General features: G+C 38.0%; 1 protein-coding gene across 1 annotated transcript; it reads right to left on the reverse strand.

Moving 5' to 3' along the window:
* Positions 1 to 91: 91 nt before the first annotated feature.
* LOC144971693 (adhesion G protein-coupled receptor E2-like) lies at positions 92 to 17,432 on the reverse strand. Its single transcript, XM_078912766.1, has 10 exons — positions 17,191 to 17,432; positions 15,483 to 15,660; positions 14,234 to 14,477; positions 12,743 to 12,918; positions 10,205 to 10,474; positions 8,603 to 8,797; positions 2,725 to 2,916; positions 2,055 to 2,294; positions 1,542 to 1,691; positions 92 to 579 (listed from the first exon to the last, which is right to left on the reverse strand). Exons 1-10 carry the CDS (start codon positions 17,430 to 17,432, stop codon positions 418 to 420), a joined length of 2,049 nt encoding a protein of 682 aa, XP_078768892.1. The 3' UTR covers positions 92 to 417.
* Positions 17,433 to 25,935: the final 8,503 nt, after the last annotated feature.

A 25,935-nucleotide genomic window follows, 5' to 3' on the forward strand; every position in this document is an offset into this window, starting at 1 on the left:
TATATATATATATATATATATATATATATATATATGACCGGATCATCTTTGCCCCACCACTGTAAATAGGCTAGAACCGCCACTGGGCGTTAGTGACGTAGAATCTGTCTGTTTTTAGTGGCGTTAGTGACGTAGAATCTGTCTGTTTTTAGTGGCGTTAGTGACGTAGAATCTGTTTGTTTTTAGTGGCGTTAGTGACGTAGAATCTGTCTGTTTTGGGTGGCCTGAGTTACATTGAATCGGTGTGTATTTGGTGGCTGGATTGAACTAACAGCACCGTGTTTTCTTTGGCCTTGCCATTAACATTTAAAAATATTATTAGCTTTTTTAGTTTGTGGTTGTGACGTTACAATAAGTGCGTGCGTGTGTGTGTGTGTGTGTGTGTGTGTGTGTGTGTGTGTGTGTTCATATAAATCATTAGTGACGTTGGACTTGGGTTGACACAACCGATATAGTTTCGTTGGTGTAGCAGAGGCACTTAGCACGGACTGTGTAGTAGACTCGTTTGTTGAAGACCAACACCACGCTGATGAGGAAACCAAGGGAGGCGTTGATCACCGTGAACAAAATCCACAGCCACTGAGGAAGAAAGCAGAAGGTTATTTATTGCATTTCGATTGTACTTGGCGCCATAAAGCCAGAAGTAGAGAGGGAAAAAAATCCAAACAGAGATTCTTTTTATTACTCTCCAGAATATTCGTCACATCAAAAATTGAAAGACAAATGAAAGACATTACTCTCTCTCTCTCTCTTTCTCTCTCTCTCTCTCTCTCTCTCTCTCTCTCTCTCTCTCTCTCTCTCTCTCCCTCTCTCTCTCTCTCTCTTTTTTTTTCTTTCTCTCCCCCCTCTCTCTTTCTCTCCCCCCCCTCTCTCTCTATCTCTCTCATTCCCTTACACACACACACACACACGCGCGCACAACACGCACATGAACACATTTTTCTCTTTTTCAGTTTCTCCCCTCCTCCTTCACCGCCCCCCCCCCCCCCTTTTTCCCTTCATAATTTGATTTCATTATATAAATGTAGTTTCAAAACAACAAAAATCTCGTCACTATCGCCTGACGAAGGTTAAATGCCAAAACGTTATATTTTTGTGTATTGTTTCACATTATGAGCCCTTTTTATTCCTACATTTTTGTTATACCTTTTTGGAAAATTGGATACCACCAACAAATATTCCTGGCCAAAAGGGGAAAAATTGTTTTGTCGGAGCTTGAAAGATTACTCGACTTGAGCTTTTTTATATAGCGCAATATTCACTAAAGTGCTCAAAGCGCTTTACAAAGGGTCCCTGGCCAACAGCAACACTTAATGGACATGACGCCTCTATTAGGCGATATTACAAGTTCTTTCGAAAGAGACAACGCTATTAACGACGAGGTACTCATTGTAGACTCGAGAACGGTGAAAGAATGTGAGTAAAGAGCCTTTTCCAAGGACTCAACGATGCGCCGAGCGAGGCTCGAACCCAGAACCTTCCGATCCAAACGCTAGTGTGTTATACCACTTAGACGGCATAGTCAAAGCATGAAAGATTACCTCGTTGTCCACCAGTGCCGCCAGGAGACCCAAGAGCCAGGTGATGCCAACCAGCAGGATGATTTTGATGACGATGCCCACATCGGTGACGGCTGTGGTCGCGTTCGACTTCTTGAATTCCGAGATGCTGGTACGTTGTCGGCGAAGACTCTGTGGAGAGGGAGAGAAATATGACAGGGTTGTGAGGCTACCGTCAAATGTATTAGTAATGCCAAGATGCTTGAAGTATTGGACTGTAAATGGAATCAATGAAAATCAATATAACATCTTAGAAAACGAACGAAATGTCAAGCACAGGACGTTTCGAGCTGGTGATGATGATGAAGATGATGATTATTATTATTATTATTATTATTATTATTATTATTATTATTATTATTATTATTATTATTATTATTATTATTATTATTATTATTATTATTATTATTATGGTCACGATGAATATAATTATGTTCAATTTTTAACAAATTATTTCTCTCTAGTCAACATAACTCATCATTATAAAATACTCACTCTGAGCGTGAGACCGACAAAGATGGCATTGACGCAACAGATGATACAGCACGGTGTGACGAAATAGAAGGCAACAGCCATGGATCCATTGAGCCAGCAGACGTGCTCCCCGTAGGACGGGGAGAACTGGGAGTGAGGGATGAACTCCTCCACCAGGAGGGCTGTGATGACCAGGAGGAGGGGGATGCCCACGGCGTAGAACACGGACAGAATCAGACTGGCATGGCCTCTGGACACAACCTGCGGATGGAGATGATTTGAATCATTGGAACTACAAGGTCGTCAAAATATAGCAGTTGTGTTGAGTCTGGTCATTGATTGATCCTTCGGAGCCATTGTGTTCATGGAGCTGGAGTTTACCCCGGTTTGTATTGCGTGAAAGAAGAAGAAGAAGAAGAAGAAGAAGAAGAAGAAGAAGAAGAAGAAGAAGATGATGATGATGATGATGATGATGATGATGATGATGATGATGATGATGATGATGATGAAGATGATGATGATGATGATAATGATGATGATAAAGAAGAAGAAGATGATGATGATGATGATGATAAAGAAGAAGAAGAAGAAGAAGAAGAAGAAGAAGAAGAAGAAGAAGAAGAAGAAGAAGAAGAAGAAGAAGAAGAAGAAGAAGAAGAAGAAGACTAAGGCACGATGACATATGACGTACTTGGTTCCGCCAGGTCCTGAACGTTCTCCAGATCTCAAAGGCAGTGACATTCATCCAGAAGAGAGCCGACAGGAAAGCCACGTGTGTGAAGATGGCCAGAACCATGCACGTCTTGCTGCCTTCCTGGACCAGCCCCCCTAGCATGAACAACGCATAAGCCAGAAACAAACTGAGGCAAAGTCCAAATTGAATCTGGAAAATTACAACAAAGGTGTTATATAATATTTGTTAAACAATATAGAAATAGAGATCTGCCCGAAAATGTATTCCCCCCCCCCCCCCATCTAATAATACAAAGTGACAAATTCGGGGGCAGGCACTGGTGTGAGATAAAGATTTGAAACACATTATAGTATGGTGTGTTCTGCGCCGACAGGCTGCATTTACTCCTGCTCTGTAAAATGGTTCTTTTTGTGTTGTTTATAATGTGACTTCAGTTCTATAAATTAGTGTACAGTTATGTGATATGTTGCTGCATTGATTGAAAATATTTCTACGAAATTTTGGACTTGATTTTGGAAGTTATAATAATATAAATTCTTTTTCATTGTGGATAACATCGTGTTAGCTATTTAAACGTATCCAGGTTTATTGTGATAACCAAACTTGCACCCCCCCCCTCCCCGAACCACCTCATCATACGAGTATTCATAACAATGACGCCGCGTGATATCATTCAAACTGACAGCAACTCACCAACCCTCGCAAGGAAAAACCACATCCGCTACACGGATCGCTATTTCTCCAACACCCTATGAATACAAACTGTTTTATAAAATACACCAAAGCTCAGTTACTGTGCATTGATACAATATCGCACCATAAGACCATTATTTCTAATGCACTAATCACACACATTTCAAAGCTAGGTATAAGAAACCCAAAATGTGCTTGTGATAATTTTGTGAAGAAATACAAGAGGGGAACCAGGGGAGGTAAGAAGAAGAAGAAATCCCATTCACCAAGTCAACCACTCCCGTCGTCACTACCATCACCAACGCTATCCACACCATGTATCGACACACACACCACCACCACCACTACCATCCACACCATCACCGCCAACAGTACCAACAGGACCAACTCAACAACAAGCCGCCCTCTTACCACTATTCCCTCACCTATGTCGCTACCATTATCATCATCACCATCACCACCACTAACCGAAATCACTAAAAAAGAACTCAGCCCGTCTTATAACATTCCTGTTTACTCAAACGCACGTAGACATACAGCGAAATTTAAAAAGCGTCAAAAAGACCGCGCAATCTTTTAACCATCATCAACAACAGGCCACCCCTCTGTCTCGTCCACATAAACGCAAGATCCATTAAAAACAAATGTCACGAGATCCATGACCTAATTATAGATCGTCATATTGATATATTGTGCATTACGGAAACCTGGCTTCAGGATAAACAGGATGACCACTACATTACCACCGCCTGTCCCAATACGCATACCTGGAAATCGCTACCACGACCTGGGAGAAAAGGGGGTGGTATTGCCTTTATTTATAGTCTTGCTATCACCAACACCACTTTCACTCCTCTTACAAGAGAAAACTACGAATCTGCATGCCTTTCCTTCCAATCCGACTCTGCCACTTTCTCCATCATTACTATCTATCGACCGCCGAATACATCCAATACTAAGTTTGTAGCGGAATTTCAAAATGATATCTTAGACTTCAACCTTAAAAGTTCACCATATATTTTTATTGGAGATTTCAACATACATTTTAATTCCACTTCTCCGACAGTCACCAAAATCAAGAAAATCCTACACGACAACGATTTACACCAGCACATCACCGAGACAACACACCAGGCCGGCAACATCATTGATTGGGTCATCTCCCCTGCGTCAAGTAATAGAATAAGAAAGACCGAAGTTGTTGACCTAGCGATATCCGATCACAAAGTTTTATTTGTGGATATCGCATTAAAGAAAGTTGATCTCCCGAAACGAAACATAACAACAAGGAATTATAGACAAATTGATATCAGTGGTTTACAAGATAGCATTCGTGACGTCATAAATGAGGTTAAAAATATAAACGACTACAACAAATTATTGCGATCTATTATTGACCGTGAGGCACCGCCACAATGTCGGGTCGTATCGAATCGACCACACTCGCGATGGTTCAATTCCGAGATAAAGGAATTAAAGAGAAAAAAGAGACAGGCTGAAAGGAAATGGCGAAAGAGTGGCCTAACGGTATTTAAAGATATCTACAAAGCAGCTAAGTCGGCTCTTTATAACGCCATCACATGCGCAAAAAAGGCCCACTACAACGAAAAATTTCAAAGCATTACATCTTGCAAAGAACTGTTTTCCACCGCAAACGACCTTCTTGGCAGTAAGAAATCCACACCCCTTCCATCGTCTAGAAATAACACCGAACTAGCTCAAAATTTTGCCAACTATTTCCACGACAAGATAAAATCCATTAGGGAAAACTTAGACAATACATCATCATCATCGTCACCGAGCTTTGGACCATTCCATGGAACGCCACTACATGTTTTCGATCCAGCCACTGAAGATGAAGTGAAGTCAGCCATTTTAGATAGCCCATCAAAATATTGTGACTTATTAGACCCCATCCCAACTAGTATTCTTAAGACTTGTATTGAAGAACTGTTACCAACAATAACTGAACTTATAAATAATTCGTTTGTCTCAGGTAGTGTCCCCGACTCGTTTAAACGTGCCATTGTTAAACCACTATTAAAGAAGTCCGATCTAAATGTAAACGAACTGAAAAATTACAGACCTGTCTCCAACCTTCCATATCTATCCAAAGTGCTTGAACGCATTGTGTTAAAAAGACTTTTGTATCATATCCATCTAAATAATTTAAGTGAAATTTTCCAATCTGCCTATAAATCACATCATAGCACTGAAACTGCCCTTTTAAAAGTATGCACTGATATTCTTAATAGTATTGACAAAAATCATGTCTGTTTATTGACTATGTTGGACCTTTCGGCTGCATTTGACACCATTGATCACGAGATACTTATTAAACGATTAGAAATTACTTTTGGAATTAGAGACACTGCGCTTAGTTGGTTTAAATCATACCTAACATCAAGATCTCAGTCGGTTCTGATCGATGGCGCAGTATCAGAAACATTTCCTCTAAATTACGGCGTTCCGCAGGGGTCTGTCCTTGGTCCTGTTATTTTTACTCTTTATACTCAACCTCTTTCGGATATTTTTGTTAAAAATAAATGAATGTATCATTTCTATGCTGATGACACTCAGATGTATGTAAGCGATATCCCTAGTAATATCCCGTCATTGATTCCCCGTGTTGAAGACTGTATTAGAGATGTTAAATGCTGGATGGAAATTAACAAGTTAAAGCTGAATAATGAAAAGACAGAGGTGATGGTGTGTGGTAGAAAAAGTGTTTTGAAAGATGATTTTCTGAAGTTTACTCTAAATATAAATGGGTGCACAATTAACCTCTCAACGTGTGTGAAAAACCTCGGGGTAATGCTAGATCAACATATGACTATGCAGGCACAGTTTGATTCTCTATGTAGAAGTTTGACAATAGGCTTAAAAAGAATTGCTTCAGTTAGACCTTTCCTAACAAGAGAAGTAACATGCAAACTAATAACATCTTTCATACTATCTAAAATAGATTACTGTAATTCGTTAATCTCGAATGTAAGCAACGATAAAATATCACGCCTTCAAAGTATCCAGAATGCGGCTTCTAAATTGATTTTAAGAAAGAAGATAACATCCTACTCGTTGCCACTTTTGTATGAGCTGCATTGGTTACCAGTTAATGTGAGAATCGAATTCAAACTAGCAGTATTGTGCTATAAGTGCCTTAATGATGAAGCACCATTGTATATTACTGAATTTTTAGAAACTTATAAGCCAACGAGGAGTCTACGTTCTGCACTAGATTCTACAAAATTAATTGTTACAAATAAATATAAATATAAATTTTACGGCGGCAGATCGTTCAGTCACGTCGGACCTTCCATCTGGAACTCTCTTCCTAAAAGAATAAGAGAAGCGCAGTCCTTATCAATATTTAAATCAAAGTTAAAACACCATCTCTTTGTTAAAACACATCTTGATTAATGCATCTTTGTAATTTGACCCCAATATGAATGTTAATTTAGTTTATGTTATTATATCATTATTTTATATTATTTCCGTATTTGACATAGCATGTGGATGTATTATAACATATCTTGTATTAATGACTTTATGTTTAGTTATTACATTGTTGTATAATGATAATATTATGTTGATGTAGTTTGTATAATGTTTCATTTGTATAATAATGTCACTGTATTATTGTTTCGCGCATTGAGCATCACCCAGTGATGAAAATGCGCGTTATAAATGTCATGTATTATTATTATTATTATTATTATGTATGAAACTGTGTATAAAACAGTATGTATGATACAGTGTGTATGAAACAGTGTGTATAAAACAGTGTGTATAAAATAGTGTGTATGAAACAGTGTGTATGAAACAGTGTGTATGAAACAGTGTGTATGAAACAGTGTGTATGAAACAATGTGTATAAAATAGTGTGTATAAAAAACAGTGTGTATGAAACAGTGTGTATGAAACAGTGTGTATGAAACAGTGTGTATGAAACAGTGTGTATGAAACAGTGTGTATAAAACAGTGTGTATAAAATAGTGTGTATGAAACAGTGTGTATGAAACAGTGTGTATGAAACAGTGTGTATGAAACAGTGTGTATGAAACAGTGTGTATAAAATAGTGTGTATGAAACAGTGTGTATGAAACAGTGTGTATGAAACAGTGTGTATAAAAATAGTGTGTATGAAACAGTGTGTATGAAACAGTGTGTATAAAACAGTGTGTATAAAACAGTGTGTAATAAAATAGTGTGTATGAAACAGTATGTATGAAACAGTGTGTATGAAACAGTGTGTATGAAACAGTGTGTATGAAACAATGTGTTTGAAACAGTGTGTATGAAACAGTGTGTATGAAACAGTGTGTATGAAACAGTGTGTATGAAACAGTGTGTATGAAACAGTGTGTATGAAACAGTGTGTATAAAACAGTGTGTATAAAATAGTGTGTATGAAACAGTGTGTATGAAACAGTGTGTATGAAACAGTGTGTATGAAACAGTGTGTATGAAACAGTGTGTATAAAATAGTGTGTATGAAACAGTGTGTATGAAACAGTGTGTATGAAACAGTGTGTATAAAACAGTGTGTATGAAACAGTGTGTATGAAACAGTGTGTATAAAACAGTGTGTATGAAACAGTGTGTATGAAACAGTGTGTATGAAACAGTGTGTATAAAACAGTGTGTATGAAACAGTGTGTATGAAACAGTGTGTATGAAACAGTGTGTATGAAACAGTGCCAGACAAAATAAATGAAGCCCTTCCACCACGACATCATGATATCGTCGCCTAGATATTCCATGAAGGAATATTATTTTGATAATTCATCAAACAAGATGTCTGATGTCAACAGGAATCACCCATGTTGTCTAAATGAGAAAATTGAGGGTTAATAATCTTGCCCACGGAAAAAACAAAGCGTCGGTTGAAATAAGACCTCTGCACTTTAGTAGAAGTTGTAAAAGTAAAAGTAGTAGTAGTAGTAGTAGTAGTAGTAGTAGTAGTAGTAGTAGTAGTAGTAGTAGTAGTAGTAGTGGTAGTAAAAGTATTATTATTATTATTATTATTATTATTATTATTATTAGTAGTAGTAGTAGTAGTAGTAGTAGTAGTAGTAGTAGTAGTAGTAGTAGTAGTAGTAGTAGTAGTAGTAGTAGTGGTAGTAGTAGTAGTAGTAGTAACAGTAGTAGTAGTAAAAAGTGGAAAAAGCCATTTCCTTACTTTTCCAGGGTAACTCTTATAAAAGGGGACAACATTCTGCAGAGCCAGGCGAATGATGAGGCCAAAGACAGAGAGAATGCAGCAGATGATGGTGAGGATTCCTTCCAGAGAGAGGCCTCCGATCACAGTGTTCACCTTCCTGGCGGCACGCCACACGTTCTTCACCTTGGTACAGTAGCCACGGACCTTGTCATCCTTTCACCAACAGGCATGGGAATCATTAAACATTAAAAAGATAATTAACCTTTTATATAGCGCAATATCCACTAAACATGCTCAAAGTGCTTTACAAAAGGTCGCTGACCAATAGCAACACGTAACATGTAGAACAAGACATGACGCTTGTGAGGCAATAATACAGAGACAACTCTGATAACGACCAGGTACTCATTTTACACATTAGTACGGTGAGAGAATGTGAGTAAAGAGCCTTTTCCAAGGAATCAACTATGCGTCCAAAGAGGACATATATTACAAAACATCCAAACCAGACGCGTCCAAAGAGGACATTTATTACAAAACATCCAAACCAGACGCGTCCAAAGAGGACATATATTACAAAACATCCAAACCAGACGCGTCCAAAGAGGACATATATTACAAAACATCCAAACCAGACGCGTCCAAAGAGGACATTTATTACAAACACAACAACGCGTCCAAAGGACAATTTACAAAAATCCAACAGCGCGTCCAAAGAGGACATATATACAAACATCCAAACCAGACGCGTCCAAAGAGGACATATATTACAAAACATCCAAACTGGACGCGTCGACATATATAACAAAACATCCAAACTAGACGCGTCCAAAGAGGACATATATTATTTTTAACAAGTTAACTTCCGTACATGCATTCAAAATTTGGCCAGAAAACTCGTATTCGAATATCGATCGATTTAAATGACCCAGGTTTGAAAGTTTTTGCTAAGATGAGGGTCTTTTAAATCGACCGATATTTGAAGGGAGAGAGAGAGAGAGAGAGAGAGAGAGAGAGAGAGAGAGAGAGAGAGAGAGAGAGAGAGAGAGAGAGAGAGAGAGAGGGGAATGTCATTCATTTGTCTTTCAAATTTTAATGTGACGAAGATTCTGAGGAGTAATAAAAAGAATCGCCTGTTTGGCCAACTGTTTAAAGGCAAGTTTTCCAGAAGTAGTTCATTGGTTGAGATCAAAGCATTTAAAAATTGCATTACGTTTGAAAGTAGCCTTGAAATGACGTCGGACAGCGTGGCTCAGCGATACGGTCTTTCCTTCGAACCCAAAAGGTACCGAGTTCGATCACCCGCCCTGCGCTGCGGCTAACGCTAGGGTTATTCCAGTTTTCCCTTGGAATAAACCCTGAAGACAAATTTCCCCTTTGGGATGAAAAAATGGAATTTTAATTTTTAATTTTTAATTTAAAAAAAACAACAAAAAAACAATGGTGAGCTAAGTCTAGAGGGCCATTTGGAATAGCGTCTACTGGGGTAACTTGGCCTGAGGTGTAGACTTTGCCTCTGTGAATTTGGAGCATTTTGAATAATCTCAGCTTTGTTACACTTTTGGTACTCGCAACGTTTCCCCAGTTGACGGTACTCTTGTTTCTTTATTCATTACTTACGGCATCTTTGTCCGGGAAGATACACGGAGCTAGTTCTATAGTAACCGGCAGAGTGACGACTTTTTCCTTCTCCACCACAATCCTCAAGGTGTTGGTGACAAACATAATGTAATGATTGACTTCATCGTCGCTGATGGAACCTCCGTCCATCAGACTGGCAGGCGTGGCCGTCAGAGAGTTGCCCTGATTCGATTCGACGTCTTGGATGTCCAGACACTGGAACTCGGCGTAACTCTGGAACTTCACGCTGCTGCCTGGAACTTTGCTGTGCTGGAGGTCAAAATACCATAGATAGAATTTGCACTGTTTGAGATTTTTAAAAATGTAACCATACGAAAGAAAAAAGAAAGAAAGAAAGGGAGAGAGAGAGAGAGAGAGAGAGAGAGAGAGGGAGAGAGAGAGAGAGGGAGAGAGAGAGAGAGAAAGAGGTAGAGAGAGAGAGAGAGAGAGAGAGAGAGAGATTAGAAAAAAAAGAATACTAGTAGTAGTGGATGTTAACCCCAAAAAAAAGTTTTAAAAGACGAAATAAAAACAAACAGTCAAACAAAAATGAATTTTTAAAAATCAATCAAAAAGATATAAACGAAAGAACAACAACAAAAAAAAGTCCAACAAAAGCAAAACAAAACAAAAAACAAAACCATGACGTTTACTTCTATACAGGCATGATAAGCCAAAGTATTTCAAATAGTCTTAAACCAAAGTACAAAATTGTCCATCACAACAACGTTTCGAAATGCCGATGATGGATTCCGTAATCAAACGGGTGGGCAGTAACCCTCTATATGCCAGTCGTCTGAGCCTCACAACCGAAGAGATAATGCGTGACATTCAGTAAGTTGCCTCGTACTAGCTTATGGGGCTAGGAGATATATCAAGAGATATTATTCCTATAGAACATCGATGAAAAAGTTTGCGAAACAAGAAAAAGGAAAAGAAAAGGGGAAGAAGGTAGGGAAAAAAAGAAGACTAAGGAGGAGGAGGAGGAGGAGGAGGAGGAGGAGGGGGAGGAGGAGGAGGAGGAGGAGGAGGAGAAGAAGAAGAAGAAGAAGAAGAAGAAGAAGAAGAAGAAGAAGAAGAAGAAGAAGAAGAAGAAGATGATGATGATGATGAAGGAAAGAAAGAAAGAAAAAAAATGTAAAGAAGAGTTTAATGTTTACGCGACATTTTAGTTACGAAAATGGAACAAAAGATCAATATAATTTCACAATGTCTAGAAACCTAATCCAACGGTCGTGTTCTAAACACGAATATGTAACAAATGATACTTATTGATTAAACAAATTATGAAAGAAGAGCAATTACACGAACAGAAATACACACACACAACACACACACATACAACATACACAACACACACACATACACACATGAGATGCACCTTTTTAGTACTTTTATTTACCTAAAATAATATAACAAAACAGATATCTAGCTAATAGTGGAAAGACATAGATAATGTAAAAGATATTCAGTGTCGTCAGATAAAAGTTTAACTCACTCAACCCTAGAGATCGTTTCTACTTTTCAAACTTGGAAAAAAATGAGAATGTACATATCTAGATATTTTATTCAACTACCATTAATTAACATGTAAAAACTAAAGACATTAGCTTTGTACTACGTCTATAATTTGTCTCAGAAAAATGTAATAAATAGGCATGGGGTAAAAGTAACCCGGGTAAACTACGGATATAGTCGGTGTTGGGTTTGAGTGAGTTAATGTACATGTCATCAGTAATTGATATCTGTATCTGATTTGAGACGTGGTATTTTCATGCAAGAGAGATGACATTTAGGATCGTGTCGTTCGTGTTCGAGTTGATCAATTTCTGTTGAAATCGATTCTCTGGATTAAATTAAATACATATCAACGCAATGGTTGTCAACGTGAATGGTTATTGTGTAGAAAAGACAATTTTTCAGTGTGGTGGTGTGTTTCAGGATAGCTCTTGAAAATAGGGAGCATTAGTCAAAGTAATGGAAGCAAGAGTAATGATAATAATAGTGGTCGTATTGTAGTAGAAGTAGTAGTCGTGGTAGTAGTCGTAGTAGTAGTAGTAGTAGTAGTAGTAGTAGTAGTAGCAGTAGTTGTAGTAGTAGTAGTAGTAGTAGTAGTAGTAGTAGTAGAGTAGTAGTAGTAGTAGTAGTAGTAGTAGTAGTAGTAATAGTAGTAGTAGTAGTAGTAGTAGTAGTAGTAGTAGTAGTAGTAGTAGTAGTATAGTAGTCGTAGTAGTCGTATTATTATTATTATTATTATTATTATTATTATTATTATTTTATTATTATTATTATATTATTATATTAGTATTATATAGTATAGTAGTAGTAGTAGTAGTAGTAGTAGTAGTAGTAGTAGTAGTAGTAGTAGTAGTAGTAGTAGTAGCAGTAGTAGTAGTAGCAGTAGTAGTAGTAGTAGTAGTAGTAGTAGTAGTAGTAGTAGTAGTAGTAGTAGTAGTAGTTGTTGTTGTTGTTGTAGCATCAGCTATACCCATAGACAAACGGGTTCAAAAAGCCTCAGTCATATGGATTTTAACTGACCTTAAAGGAGACGACCACACAAGCCGTTCTGTTGGACAGTCTGTCTACAAAGGTCTCCACCAAGTGGTCCGTGAATTTTTCCACCTGCATATTAAAATCCCCACGTATAAGACTGGATCGGATGAATGTAAAATTTGTCTTCATTGTCAAGTAAAATGATTTACTCCGACATTTGCCTGCAGGAGAGAAAATCCGAATAGGGAATGAGATTAACGGAAGAGTTGCGTCCCTTGATTGGACGTCACCCATAGTCTGTGACATCACCGGCGGAAAAGTTATTAGAGAGAGAACGTCATGTTGGTTGTGCGCATGCGTCTCTCGTCCTCGCGGAACAAACCAACATGACGTTCTCTCTCTAATAACTTTTCCGCCGGTGACGTAACAGACTATGGGTGACGTCCAATCAAGGGACGCTACTCTTCCGCTAATCTCATTCCCTATAAAGAAACTATGTGAGCAATTAAAGACGTTATCCTTTGCATAGCGTAACATCTACAAATAACTGAACAAGTGTGCATGAAAGGTGCCAGAGAAAACAAGAAAGAAAAATGCAAGAAAAAAAAAACACCCCAAAAAAAATCAGTCGACCTTGACTGGTGCTCGAACATTAGACCTGTTTACCGGTCAGTACTAGTAGTGTTACGTGTTACCATGGTATCTAACGAGGGATTCATTTATAACAATTGCTACAGGATCCACCGTTCCCGAATTGGCTTGCTCAGACAGACAGCCGCTGCCATTTATCGAAATACTGAGTTTACTAGGTACAAAGACTGTATTGTCGGACGGACGTCAGCAGCCAAGCCCGAGATAACATGACGTCAGCCGTCTTCTTCTTTCTCCTCTTTCACTCCTCCTCCTCCTCCTCATTATCAGTAATATTTCTTACAACGTGTACAAAGCGGCTTATGCGAATCGGCTCAGGTCGAGGAGCTGCCCCGCTGTGGGCAAGAACCTGAGACGGCAGAGCATCTAGTCGAACGGTGTGTTGTGACGATGCTACCCGGCGGGTTTGCGACGGTGCACGAGTGCGGACCAGACTTTTCTGATTGGGTCGATCGTCATAACATAGTAGTGTGAAAACCATAAGAGGCTGCTGCTGCCATAAGGCTATTGGAATCAGGTTCCAAAAGTGTGACGTCAATTTCTCTTAACAACGCTTACAGCAACCAAGGTTGTTCCACTTGGAAATCGGTAAAACCGACAGGCCTCGCTCTCCAAGCGATGTCGACAATCAGTTTTAAAACATTGAAACATTTGAGCAAAGAATAATTCGATCAATTTGCTTTTTAAAAAAGTAACGTTGATCGTAGTAAAGACCACAGCTTGATTCTTTCTGTTGAGTGTGGAATCAAAATAGCCGTTGCTAGGCAGATGTGACGTCGTACTTTTTGTCCCTATTACTGCAAAGCGTTATTTCACAATGTCCGGTTATGTTCATCTTTTTTTGCAATGTTAAATTCAACTGACCATTCCACAAGCAATATTTACCTTCAAAGACTAATGCCGTTCTGCCGTCACAGCGACTCAAGCTATTGTCAGAGACCAATTCATCCCAAAAGGACTCCTCTATTCCCTCATACACGACCCAGCGTTCACCACGATCACCTCCAGAGGAAGGTACATCTTGCCCATTTCCCAACGTTTCACCTTGTGACTTGCCTGTTTCCCCTGCCAACGTCATCGTGTACCAAACCCCGCCATCGTCCGATATTGACAGGCTTGGCTCGCAAAACTTTGGAGGGATGCAAACAAAAATGTTAATACTTGTGAAAAATGAACATTTTTAATATTGTGACGTTATAACTCAAATAAATAACATTTCTACAGCGCATAAGCATGACGATGTCGTGCTCTATGCACTTCTCTTTGACAATAAATCAAACATTTGTAACAACAATCTAATAAAACACACACCATCAACTGGCTTATATAAATAAAACTTAGTAATACAATGCAATAAAAAGCTCTATGCAAGATATTTAAATTCTCATAAATTGAACGATGTTTCAATCTAGATTTTAAAACGGTGATGTCGGTGCATCTGTTTCAGTTTTAGAGAGAGAATTCCAAACCACATGCCCTAAAATATAAAATGATCTTGTCGAAGGTGCTACTACCATAAGGAAATCCAGTCGACAACAGATTTGTATTGAGCTTAAAATTTCAAAACTGTAAATCTACGTTTTCTGTTTGTGGTTGTCAATTGGGGGGGGGGGGGGGCGCTAAAGGGGGAGATCAGCATCTCTAACATCGATAGGAACATGTGACCAATGCACGTTGACCACAAAACCGACTCATTTAAAAGCATTAACAATATTACTGCTGCTCGCAGCTGGACTCAAACCCAGGTTCTACAAGATACATGTCTGCTATGTGGTCTAGTGGTATGACACTCACCTTCAGATCGGAAGGTCCTGGGTTCGAGTCCCGAGCGCAGTTGAGTCCTTGGAATATGCTCTTTACCCACATTCTGTCATCGTACTCAGGTGTAAAATGAGTGCCTGGCCGTTAATCGCATTGTTTCTATCCAAAATGTCTTTTAGTTATATCGCCTAGCAGGCGTCATTTTAAGTGTTGCTGTTGGTTTGGGAACCCTTGTAAAGCGATTTGAGTACGTTTAGTGGATATTGCACTATATAAAAGTTCAAGTTGTTAAAAATCATATCACTAGACTACAACGCGCAATAAATAAATCAAAACAAAACCATGTAAAAGAAAAAAGGCATTGAGCTCTCACCCTATTCGTAGACGTAGACTGGCTGTCCAGCATAAAGCAATATTTGTTCTTGTACCGGGACTCCGAGTCGGTCGGATGTTCCACGAAAGAGTTCAAGGTCTCACATTTTTCCTGGAAATAACTCTGGTTGAACTCACCTCCAAACTCCCCAGTCACGTTCCGCCATTCCAAGTGTAAACTGAGAACACAAAAACACTTCATAAAATTCTAATTCAAAAAGTGAGCCAAACCTGCCGGAAGTCGTAAACAAAAATGAATAGAACAGTTAAAAAAAAAGAACAAAAACCAATCACTGAATGATTCGGGCTCAAATTCCTTCTCCAGCCAACAACATCAACAAGAAACAAAACAAACAAACAAAAACCAAACCACAAAACAAACATTAAAAACATGTATACATTACTTAAAAACTGGAGAAAAACAAAACAATCAAAACTTAAATACATTACATAACAACCAGAAGAAAAAACAAAACAAAAACAAATATATATAACTTTAAAAAACCAGAGAAAATGAAAAACACCCCGATAAAAATAAAATGCAATTATTTAAAAACCAGAAAAAAACTCAATAAAACCAGAAATACATTATTTTTAAAATCCAAATAGACGGGCATTTCAATGAGGAACACGATTGCCAAAACCAAACATTAACCGTTCTACACATTTTGGCTGACAATCTTTTCCCTCAAATTTCCATCATAATATAAGATTTCTTCAAGTTCTTCAAGACGCTCAGCAAGTTTGACACGTTGAGGTGTAGGGGGGGGGGGGTGGGGTGGGGTGTAGGTCATATTAAAAGGTTGATATTCAAAAAATTGATTGTATTGGTGCGCATTAATTCGTTATGGATTCAATAGTCTGATGTTCGTCCGTCCAGCAACCAGCAGTTTGGTTCTAAACAAAGAAATTCGGTACTTTTTATTCTTCATGCTGGCTAGAACTTTTCACATGTCATGTGATCAGAATGTATAAAAGTCAAAACATGATCAGATTTATAATGTCTTTCTCCTCTGGATACACTTTTATATGCTCGTCGGAGAAGTATTTCATAAGCGCGGTGATTGCGATAATGGCGTCTGCCATTATTCCGATAGTTTAGAACCATTTGCTATGCGTCATTAGGATGGAAGTGACGTCACGACTGTCTGTTAAACCCTATAGGCCGAAATAACTTTCAGAGTAGGTACAAGGAATGTGTATTAATTTGCAGGTCTAATAACCCGAATTGTTAGGGCCACGTTGTTACACTGGAATACGTTGAAACCAATACAAATTATTGTGCATTACATCATCATTAACAACAATCCCAATAGTTCAGTTGGTAGAGCACTCGCTTCAGACGCAACGGGACCGAGATCGATCCCAGTCGGATGTAGGTGAGATTTTTTCTGACCTGTCTACCCAACAGCGAATGGGAAGCTGAATCTGTGAGATCTGGTGGAAAATACTTTGCTACAGACTAGCGTCCTATCCAAAGAATAGCACACAATTGCTATAGTCCGTTTCAGGTACCGTATGTGGAACATGTTATCTAAAAGTCAAATCAAATCAAATCAAACTTTTAAACCGGTTATTGTTAGATCCGCCTCTAAAGGAAGATAGGATAGCATCATTTTTTATATTAGCGACGCTTAACAAATTCGGGACACCTACCCCTCTTATTAATCTAAGCATCATTTAAAATACAGACATCATTGACAGCTTACCTAGAATATTTGTTTGCAATATTCTCTTCAATAACACCCTGGCTTATATCTGTTCCCGTATTGTGGGTTCTCAATCCCGCCTCACTAGAGTGGGAGGAGTGAGACTTTATGTCGGCCTTGTGAAGACAAGGATTTACCAAACCTCCACTTTTAATTTTAGGACGCCAAAATGTTTGACAATTTTCGGAGCTAAGAATCTGCCGAGCTTGGACGTCGGGTAAAATGGTTCTGTTTTCTGCCATGATGGGGCCAGGGCCCTTAAGAATAACGCTGGCTGGGTTCGTCGTGTTTGAGGCGTCGCCATATTTACAATGTGTCAATCCGTGCCATATCTCAATGTCAAGGACACCGTTGCACACGGCACAGAAGATGTTCTTGAAATGCAGACGTGTGTTTGTGTCTGTGACGGGGGCTCGCTGCACGGGTTCATTTGAAGCTGTTTCCAGACACCTAGAAAGGACATTAAAAAATTAGAAATAATTGAAAATAAATAAGCCACTTGCATATTAACAATACTCCCATCCTCCTATGCCCATTCTTATATGGGAAGAATAAGGACTTTGTACTTGGCTTTGATAAAAGATTTCAAAAATTAGCTCTTTATGTAACCTTACCAAGCAGATACCAGTCCCAGACTAAATCCACACCCACTTCGGCCTACGTTTTAGTCACTTGAAACGGTCGGACTTTACATATAGTCTCAGACTAGTTACTCAGGTTCATCTTTGTGTCGACAAAATGACAGCTATTGTTGTGAGATTGAGAGCGCTTCGATTCGGAAGGAAAATACGTCGGTTACAAATGACAGAGGTAAAAGGGGACCTGTTGCTATTGACATATGATTTTAAAATATTGTCAGAGAAGTACAGATCACCGAAAGTACACATTTTTTGTGAGTAAAAAAACCCCAAACAAACGAATCTTTGGGCTCCCGAGTTGTGAGAGACTAGAAGTCAAAGGATTTACTTCAAAGAACAAAAATAATTGATTAGAAAGTGTAATGGAGACAAAGTTATTCTGCTTTGCATTGTAACTGATAATGTGAAAATTCTGTGATTCATCAGAGCACACTTTGTTCAGTTCGTGTTTTGATGTTGTTTGTATAAAATTTGGTTCAATTAATTTGTGTGTTTCATTGATCTGAATATAGAATTGACAATCAATATCAGTTGACTTGATTCTTCATGTGGCTATAAGTAGTAAAGTTAAAGATCAAATTTAAAACGAAACGAAACAGAATTTATACCGGATGTGATTCTAATTAAATCTTTTTCGTTGGAAAAGTACGAAGACAGCTATCTTACCAGCCATCGTGACGAGAGAGCTTGATGCTACCAGCACAAAATAACTGAAATAGTCAACGTCCTTACCATGCCTAGCTCTCGGCAAAATCATTCCTGGGCCCATTTTTGTAGGCGAACAAGAATTAGTTCTTTACCAGTCTAGTTAAAGACTTTTTTACCATCTGAGAGAAGGTTTTGTCAGATTAAATGTTGAACTAACAATGACAAATCAACGTTAATTTCATCAGCAATTAAAATGTTGAATATTTCATATGGTACAACAAAACCAAGGACTGATGTGTTAACTGATTAACTAATTAAATTATTTAATGTTCGACTAATTGACCAAGTGATAATGATGATAATATTTTGTGTCGAATTACCACAATTGTAACAAATTGAAAACGAAGTGCATTTCATTATGTTGTGTATATCACACGCGTGAAAGGAAGAGAGAGAGAGAGAGAGAGAGAGAGAGAGAGAGAGAGAGAGAGAGAGAGAGATTAAGAGGGAGAGAGAGTGAGAGATAGAATAAATTATTATTATTATTATTATTATTATTATTATTATTATTATTATTATTATTATTATTATTATTATTATTATTATTATTATTATCATTATTTTTATTAGTCTTAAGCCTAAGCAAAGTAAGTGACTAAAAAAGTTAGTTCTAATGAGCGTTTTCTAGTCTCTGACTTGGTGGGTTTTTGCCAAGAAGTGGGCGTTGTAAGGACGTTGAATAATTGGGTTATTTTTAGCTGGTGACATCAAGCTCTACACAATGGCAGGTAAAATACCAGTCTTCATACTTTTAACGCAAACGATTTCCAAAGAGAAAATTAGCAACACATCCGGTATTAAATATATTTCGTTCCGTTTCATATTTAGAACTTAATATTACCATAGTCACACGATGAAGCAAGTCACGTAAGATTGACTGTCATCAACTGTCATATCTATATATTTAAGTCAATGAAACTTTAAAACATTGAACCAAAAAACAAACAGACAAAACAGAGAGTGTTATCTAACGAATCCCATTATTTCAGTCAGTTACAATTCCAGCAGAATAACTTTTGTCTCCATGATACTTTCTAATCCTTTTTATTTGTTCTTTCAAACTAAGCCTCCGATCACTCGCAACTCGCGAGCCCGATAAGATTCGGGTTTTTATTTTAGTTTTTACATTGCTTCATAACTTACCAAATTAGTATTTAGACAGAATTGTGTGACACAGATGTTAAAAAACAAAAACAAAACAAAAACAAAGCAACACATATTTTTTAAAAACCCACAAAAAAACAAATAAACAAAACAACCTCCAGATCAATTTTACGACATTCATTATACTTACCGATGGACACGAGATTGGGGTCAACGAAACGTTACTTTTTACTTTGACTTCAAGCCTCGCGTAAACAACCGACAAAGTTGACTTTGGGATAAAGATGACGGACATTGCAGTTGGACATTTTGAAGTTATTACACTTCATTCATCTTCCAAATACTGCTTCAACCAAATTTCATCTTTAATTATGTGTTGAGAGTCTAGTTAATTCCCAAAACGACCGGATTGAAAATATTTGGTATTTGTCTGTATTAAAGTAAACTGGTGAATCAATACCTCACCTCTAATTAATCTACCTATCATGAGTACATAATACCCATGCTATTATGAGTACATAATACCCATGCAATACCTATTATGAGTACATAATACCAATGCAATTCGAGAGGCTTCCAAGTCGGTATCTGGTCACTAAACATTTCTCAACCCATGCCTGAATGAGATTATCATTTTTCCCTTCAAAAATGACATTTTCCTCCATACAGAAATTGCTGAAAATAATTGTCTTTTGTGGCAAATAAAATGATATACAGCCACGTGTACACATTGTCAAGTGGCTTTATTATTATTATTATTATTATTATTATTATTATTATTATTATTATTATTATATTATTATTATTATTATTATTTTATTATTATTATTATTATTATTATTATTATTATTATTATTATTATTATTATTATTATTATTATTATTATTATTATTATTATTATATATTATTATTATATTATCATTATTGCTATTACTATTATTATTATTATTATTATTATTATTATTATTATTATTATAGTAGTAGTAGTAGTAGTAGTAGTAGTAGTAGTAGTAGTAGTAATAGTAGTAGTAGTAGTAGTAGTAGTAGTAGTAGTAGTAGTAGTAGTAGTAGTAGTAGTAGTAGTAGTTGTTGTTGTTGTAGTATCAGCATTAGTAGTCTTAATTAATTGTAAAATTAGTAGTAGTTTTTGTTGGTTTTTTTCATAGCAGTCGTCAAAGAATGAGAATATAAAAAAACAGATAAAAAGGAAGTAAATGGAAGGAGGTAGAGGATTGGCCGACATAGCAGGATTATTAGGAGGAGAGGTTGAGTATAGAATGAAAACTGTACCTCCATTGGATGTCTGCTGTTTTCAAACCATCAAAAATGCGTGAAATAGTCCCGTCATCATGACCGCCATTAATATTTATATTTGTTGCTGAAAACACAGAATCAGTCTCTGATATTCCGGTCACATTCTTTTTCTTACAAGACGCGATGAGGAAATTGTTATCAACACACTGAGTTTCGGCTAGCACGAATCCCTCGTATAAACGTTCTTGTTTCAAAACGAGGCTTGGGCAAGCGTCTTGAAAGTCCTCACAGCAATTTCCGTAGACTATACAGGTCTGGTGACACGAACAGGCCAATCGGGGAGCGGTATCGCACCTGCCACGGCAGCTGTAAAGCTTCGCGGCACACCGATCGTGGACTTGGTCGTTCTGAGATGTGTCCGACTGTACCTCCGTCAGCTCTATGTCATTCGGCGATTTGGTTACAAAAGTAGAATCTGACATTTCGTTCATTTCATTTTCCTTTGTGTGGTTGGAGTTGTCTTCCCCGTACAGTGTAGCATTTCCGCTTTGAATATAACGTGTGTCTTCAACAATAATTCTGTCGGACATATTCCTGTTGTCTTCGCTTAAAGCCCAGGACCAAAACTCTTCAGAGGAGTTATTGACCTCTGACCCATCACCAAACCTGTACATTGTCACAAAAAGGATCAACACAGCTACGACGAAAGTTCTTGGGAATCGAGTTGTGTCAAATGTCCTCATTTTGAAAGACAGTGAAATGTGTAGTAAAACTGTATGTGTGGTTAGTCTTGAAAAACTTTACAACACGCTATGAGGAAAACACACACCAGTCTCTGTAAATGAGTAAAACAAAAGATAAGATTAATCATTTGCATACTTCATCGATTATCCATAGAAATGCTCAGGAGAATAGATTTTATGTACTTGTAAGTACTCGTAACACCGATTGGTTGTTGAATAGCAATTAATTACTTGTGTATTTTAATTACAAATTCTTCGGCACTCTGAAAAAAGCAACATATTCAATACACTTTGGCCATAAAAGTCGTCCCTCAAATATGGTTCGAAAAAAAAGACCATTGTCTTGTGTCAAAAACTATCAAACATGGGACTTCCAATTTCGATCTTTGAGGGAAGAGTTTGGGGCCAAAATTTTCAATATACACTATATCAGTTAATTGGTTGCTAAGCAGTGGATATTATGATGCAGGCAAAGTACTTTTTGCCAAATTTATACGAAACATAAGTACCTCATCGTCAGCCCACGAAGACGGAGTTTATCCCGGTTTCTACAGCGTGAAATAGACAATAGCAATTTGATTGTTACCCTTTGGGTAGGACGCAAGTATATCGCAAAGTACTTTCCGCTATATCTAACTGACCCGGCTATCCAATCACCTTTGAGTGGAAAGGGAAAAGGGAGGCAGAAACAAATCATCAGGAATCGACATTGGCCCCTTTGCGTGTGAAGCGAAAGCTCTACCAACTGAGCTACCGAGGACCCCAGACTTGGAAATCAGCCTACATCGGATTGTTGCTTCCGTGTGTGGAATGTCTTGTGATCTGGCAAATGGCTCGTGACCAAAAAAAATTGAGCTTAAAAAAATAATTGAGCTTTTATATAGAGCAATATCCACTAAACGTGCTCAAAGCGCTTTACAGGGGGTCCCTGTCCAACAGCAACATTTAACATTTAGGACAAGACATGACGCCAGTAAGGCGATATTATAGCATATATTATCATTTTACACCTGAGTAAGGTGAGAGGATGTGAGTAAAGAGCCTTTTCCAAGGACTCAACTATGCGCCGAGCGAGGCTGGAACCCAAGACCTTCCGATCCGAAAGCGAGTGTCATACCACTAGACCACATAGCCGCACATAAAGGTCCCCGATCCGAGGCACAACGTTGAGGCCTTGAAGAGGGTGCCTTACTTCTATCATCGGACGCAATCCGTACATTGCCGGTATCGAAAGAAAAAAAGTGTGTCTGCATGTTAAGCACTGGTGTTGTTTTGGGACTTTTTGTATACCGAATTGAGCACATTTAGTATACTACTGGTTTCAAAGTCAGGAGCTCACCAAACAAAAACCAACTCTATCGATGCTTATCGTTTCACTAAAATTCTCACAACAAGGCTCTTTACTCGAGTTCTCTTACAGTGCTCACGTGTAACATGAGTACCCGGCCGTTAATAGCATTGCCTCTGTCGAAAAAAACAATGCATACTCGCATAACAGGTGTCGTGTCTCGTCCTACATGTTAAGTGTTGCTGCTGGCTTGGGACCCCATGCAAGATCTTTGGGAACGTTTAACGGATATTGCGCTGTATAATGTTCGGTTTCTGGGTGGGTTCCTGACCTCCCACAGAGGGCAGGGAGGTACTTGCTGTGTCTTCTATCCCCTATATCTGTTTACCAACTTGCTTTCTGTCTTTGTCTTGGAATGAGAATACTTGGTTTTGTCCTGGCCCTGGCCTGAGTCCTAGCTGGGAGGGAAACAGTCAAATGCATAGTTATTGTTTTGGGAGATGATATTTTTTTCCTTTTAGATCGTCTCTCTGTTATGTATTGTTTTATTTGTTATTTTGAATGTATAATGTAAGCATTTGAGTGTATTCTTCTTTGTTGGATTTTGTGCTTGTGTCCGGATGAGACTTATAGGTGATCTCAAACTAAGTACATTGGTGGTATGCTCTTGGAATCTACATCTGATCCCTATTTGTTCCCAGTTCCCCTTTGTCTTCCTTTCTCTTGTGTGCTTTAATTGTAATTCTAGAACTTTTTACTATCCCATTTTCTTCCTTTTTACTGGCGCTGATATGACCTTAATGTGTTGCAAGCGCCGTAAAACACTTCAAAACAAAAACAAACAACCAATGTTCGGTTTCTGTAAATTCACATACGCCGACTGACTCAATGACATTAAGCGATACTGTCAATCTTGCATACAGATGAAAAAGGTCCTTATCATTCAAGTGTGGCTTTGTGGAAAAAGGCAAATCAGAAAAAGGGAAATGGGATTTCTTTGCCATTTGTGACGACGAGGGGACATTGAAAGCCTAACACATAGTGTGGCTATGTGGTCTAGTGGTATGACCCTCGCTTTCGGATCGGAAGGTCCTGGGTTTGAGCCTCGCTCGGCGCATAGTTGAGTCCTTGGAAAAGGCTCTTTACTCACATTCTCTCATCGTACTCAGGTGTAAAATGAGTACCTGGTCATTAACAGCGTTGTCTTTGTCCGAAAAAAATATTGTAATATCGCCTAACAGGCGTCATGTCCCGTCCTACGTGTTAAATGTTGCTGTTGGCCAGGGACCCTTTGTAAAGCGATTTGAGCACGTTTAGTGGATATTGTTCTATATAAAAGCTCATTAAAAAACAATCAGTGGCTACATAGAGGGGAAAAGGGGTCGCGGTCGACAGAGTAGAGGTTGACGTTTTTGACCAGTTCGAGGCTGTCAACAATCAACATCCCTACAAACCCCGAGTACACGAGGGAGGTCAGATGACAGATTGGTGTGGAGGCAAATGATAGGCAACGGGCATACAAGCGAAGCCACGGATGATAAGTAAGTAAGTGACACTAGGCATGTGAACGGCATGTTAAATGTTTGATGTCATTGTAGGAGATCCCATATTATAACTGAAGGAGATCCCATATTATAACTGTAGGAGATCCCATATTATAACTGTAGGAGATCCCATATATTATAACTGTAGGAGATCCCATATTATAACTGAAGGAGATCCCATATTATAACTGTAGGAGATCCCATATTATAACTGTAGGAGATCCCATATATTATATCTGTAGGAGATCCCATATTATAACTGTAGGAGATCCCATATATTATAACTGTAGGAGATCCCATATTATAACTGTAGGAGATCCCATATATTATAACTGTAGGAGATCCCATATTATAACTGTAGGAGATCCCATATATTATAACTGTAGGAGATCCCATATATTATATCTGTAGGAGATCCCATAGTATAACTGTAGGAGATCCCATATATTATAACTGTAGGAGATACCATATATTATAACTGTAGGAGATCCCATATTATAACTGAAGGAGATCCCATATTATAACTGTAGGAGATCCCATATTATAACTGTAGGAGATCCCATATATTATATCTGTAGGAGATCCCATATTATAACTGTAGGAGATCCCATATATTATAACTGTAGGAGATCCCATATTATAACTGTAGGAGATCCCATATATTATAACTGTAGGAAATCCCATATTATAACTGTAGGAGATCCCATATATTATAACTGTAGGAGATCCCATATATTATATCTGTAGGAGATCCCATATTATAACTGTAGGAGATCCCATATTATAACTGTAGGAGATCCCATATTACAACTGTAGGAGATCCCATATATTATATCTGTAGGAGATCCCATCTATTATAACTGTAGAAGATCCCATATTATAACTGTAGGAGATGTAGGAGATCCCATATTATAACTGTAGGAGATGTAGGAGATCCCATATTATAACTGTAGGAGATCTCATAATATAACTGTAGGAGATCCCATATTATAACTGTAGGAGATCCCATATTATAACTGTAGGAGATCCCATATTATAACTGTAGTAGATACCATATATTATAACTGTAGGAGATCCCATATATTATAACTGTAGGAGATCCCATATTATAACTGTAGGAGATCCCATATTATAACTCTAGTAGATACCATATATTATAACTGTAGGAGATCCCATATATTATAACTGTAGGAGATCCCATATTATAACTGTAGTAGATACCATATATTATAACTGTAGGAGATCCCATATATTATAACTGTAGGAGATCCCATAGTATAACTGTAGGAGATCCCATATATTATAACTGTAGGAGATACCATATATTATAACTGTAGGAGATCCCATATATTATAACTGTAGGAGATCCCATATTATAACTAAGTCGTCAGAGCGCTCGATAAGGGACGGAGATCGACCCCCCGGATGAAGTCGAGATATTTTTCTGACCCTCCTCCCTCCTGTCC

This window comes from Berghia stephanieae, chromosome 4, assembly GCF_034508935.2.
Source record: "Berghia stephanieae isolate SIO BIC M18660-M18661 chromosome 4, UCSD_Bste_1.3, whole genome shotgun sequence".
Taxonomy (NCBI): Eukaryota; Metazoa; Mollusca; class Gastropoda; order Nudibranchia; family Aeolidiidae; genus Berghia; species Berghia stephanieae.

What these genes read in the sequence shown, in the direction of transcription:
- LOC144971693 (XM_078912766.1), bottom strand. Translation starts at nt 17,432, where the DNA reads ATGGCAGAAAACAGAACCATTTTACCCGACGTCCAAGCTCGGCAGATT. An exon ending in TCAGGACCTGGCGGAACCAA is followed by an intron (nt 2,295 to 2,724) that starts GTACGTCATATG and finishes CTCCATCCGCAG; the next exon opens with GTTGTGTCCAGAGGCCATGC. An exon ending in TTGTCGGTCTCACGCTCAGA is followed by an intron (nt 1,692 to 2,054) that starts GTGAGTATTTTA and finishes CCCTCTCCACAG; the next exon opens with AGTCTTCGCCGACAACGTAC.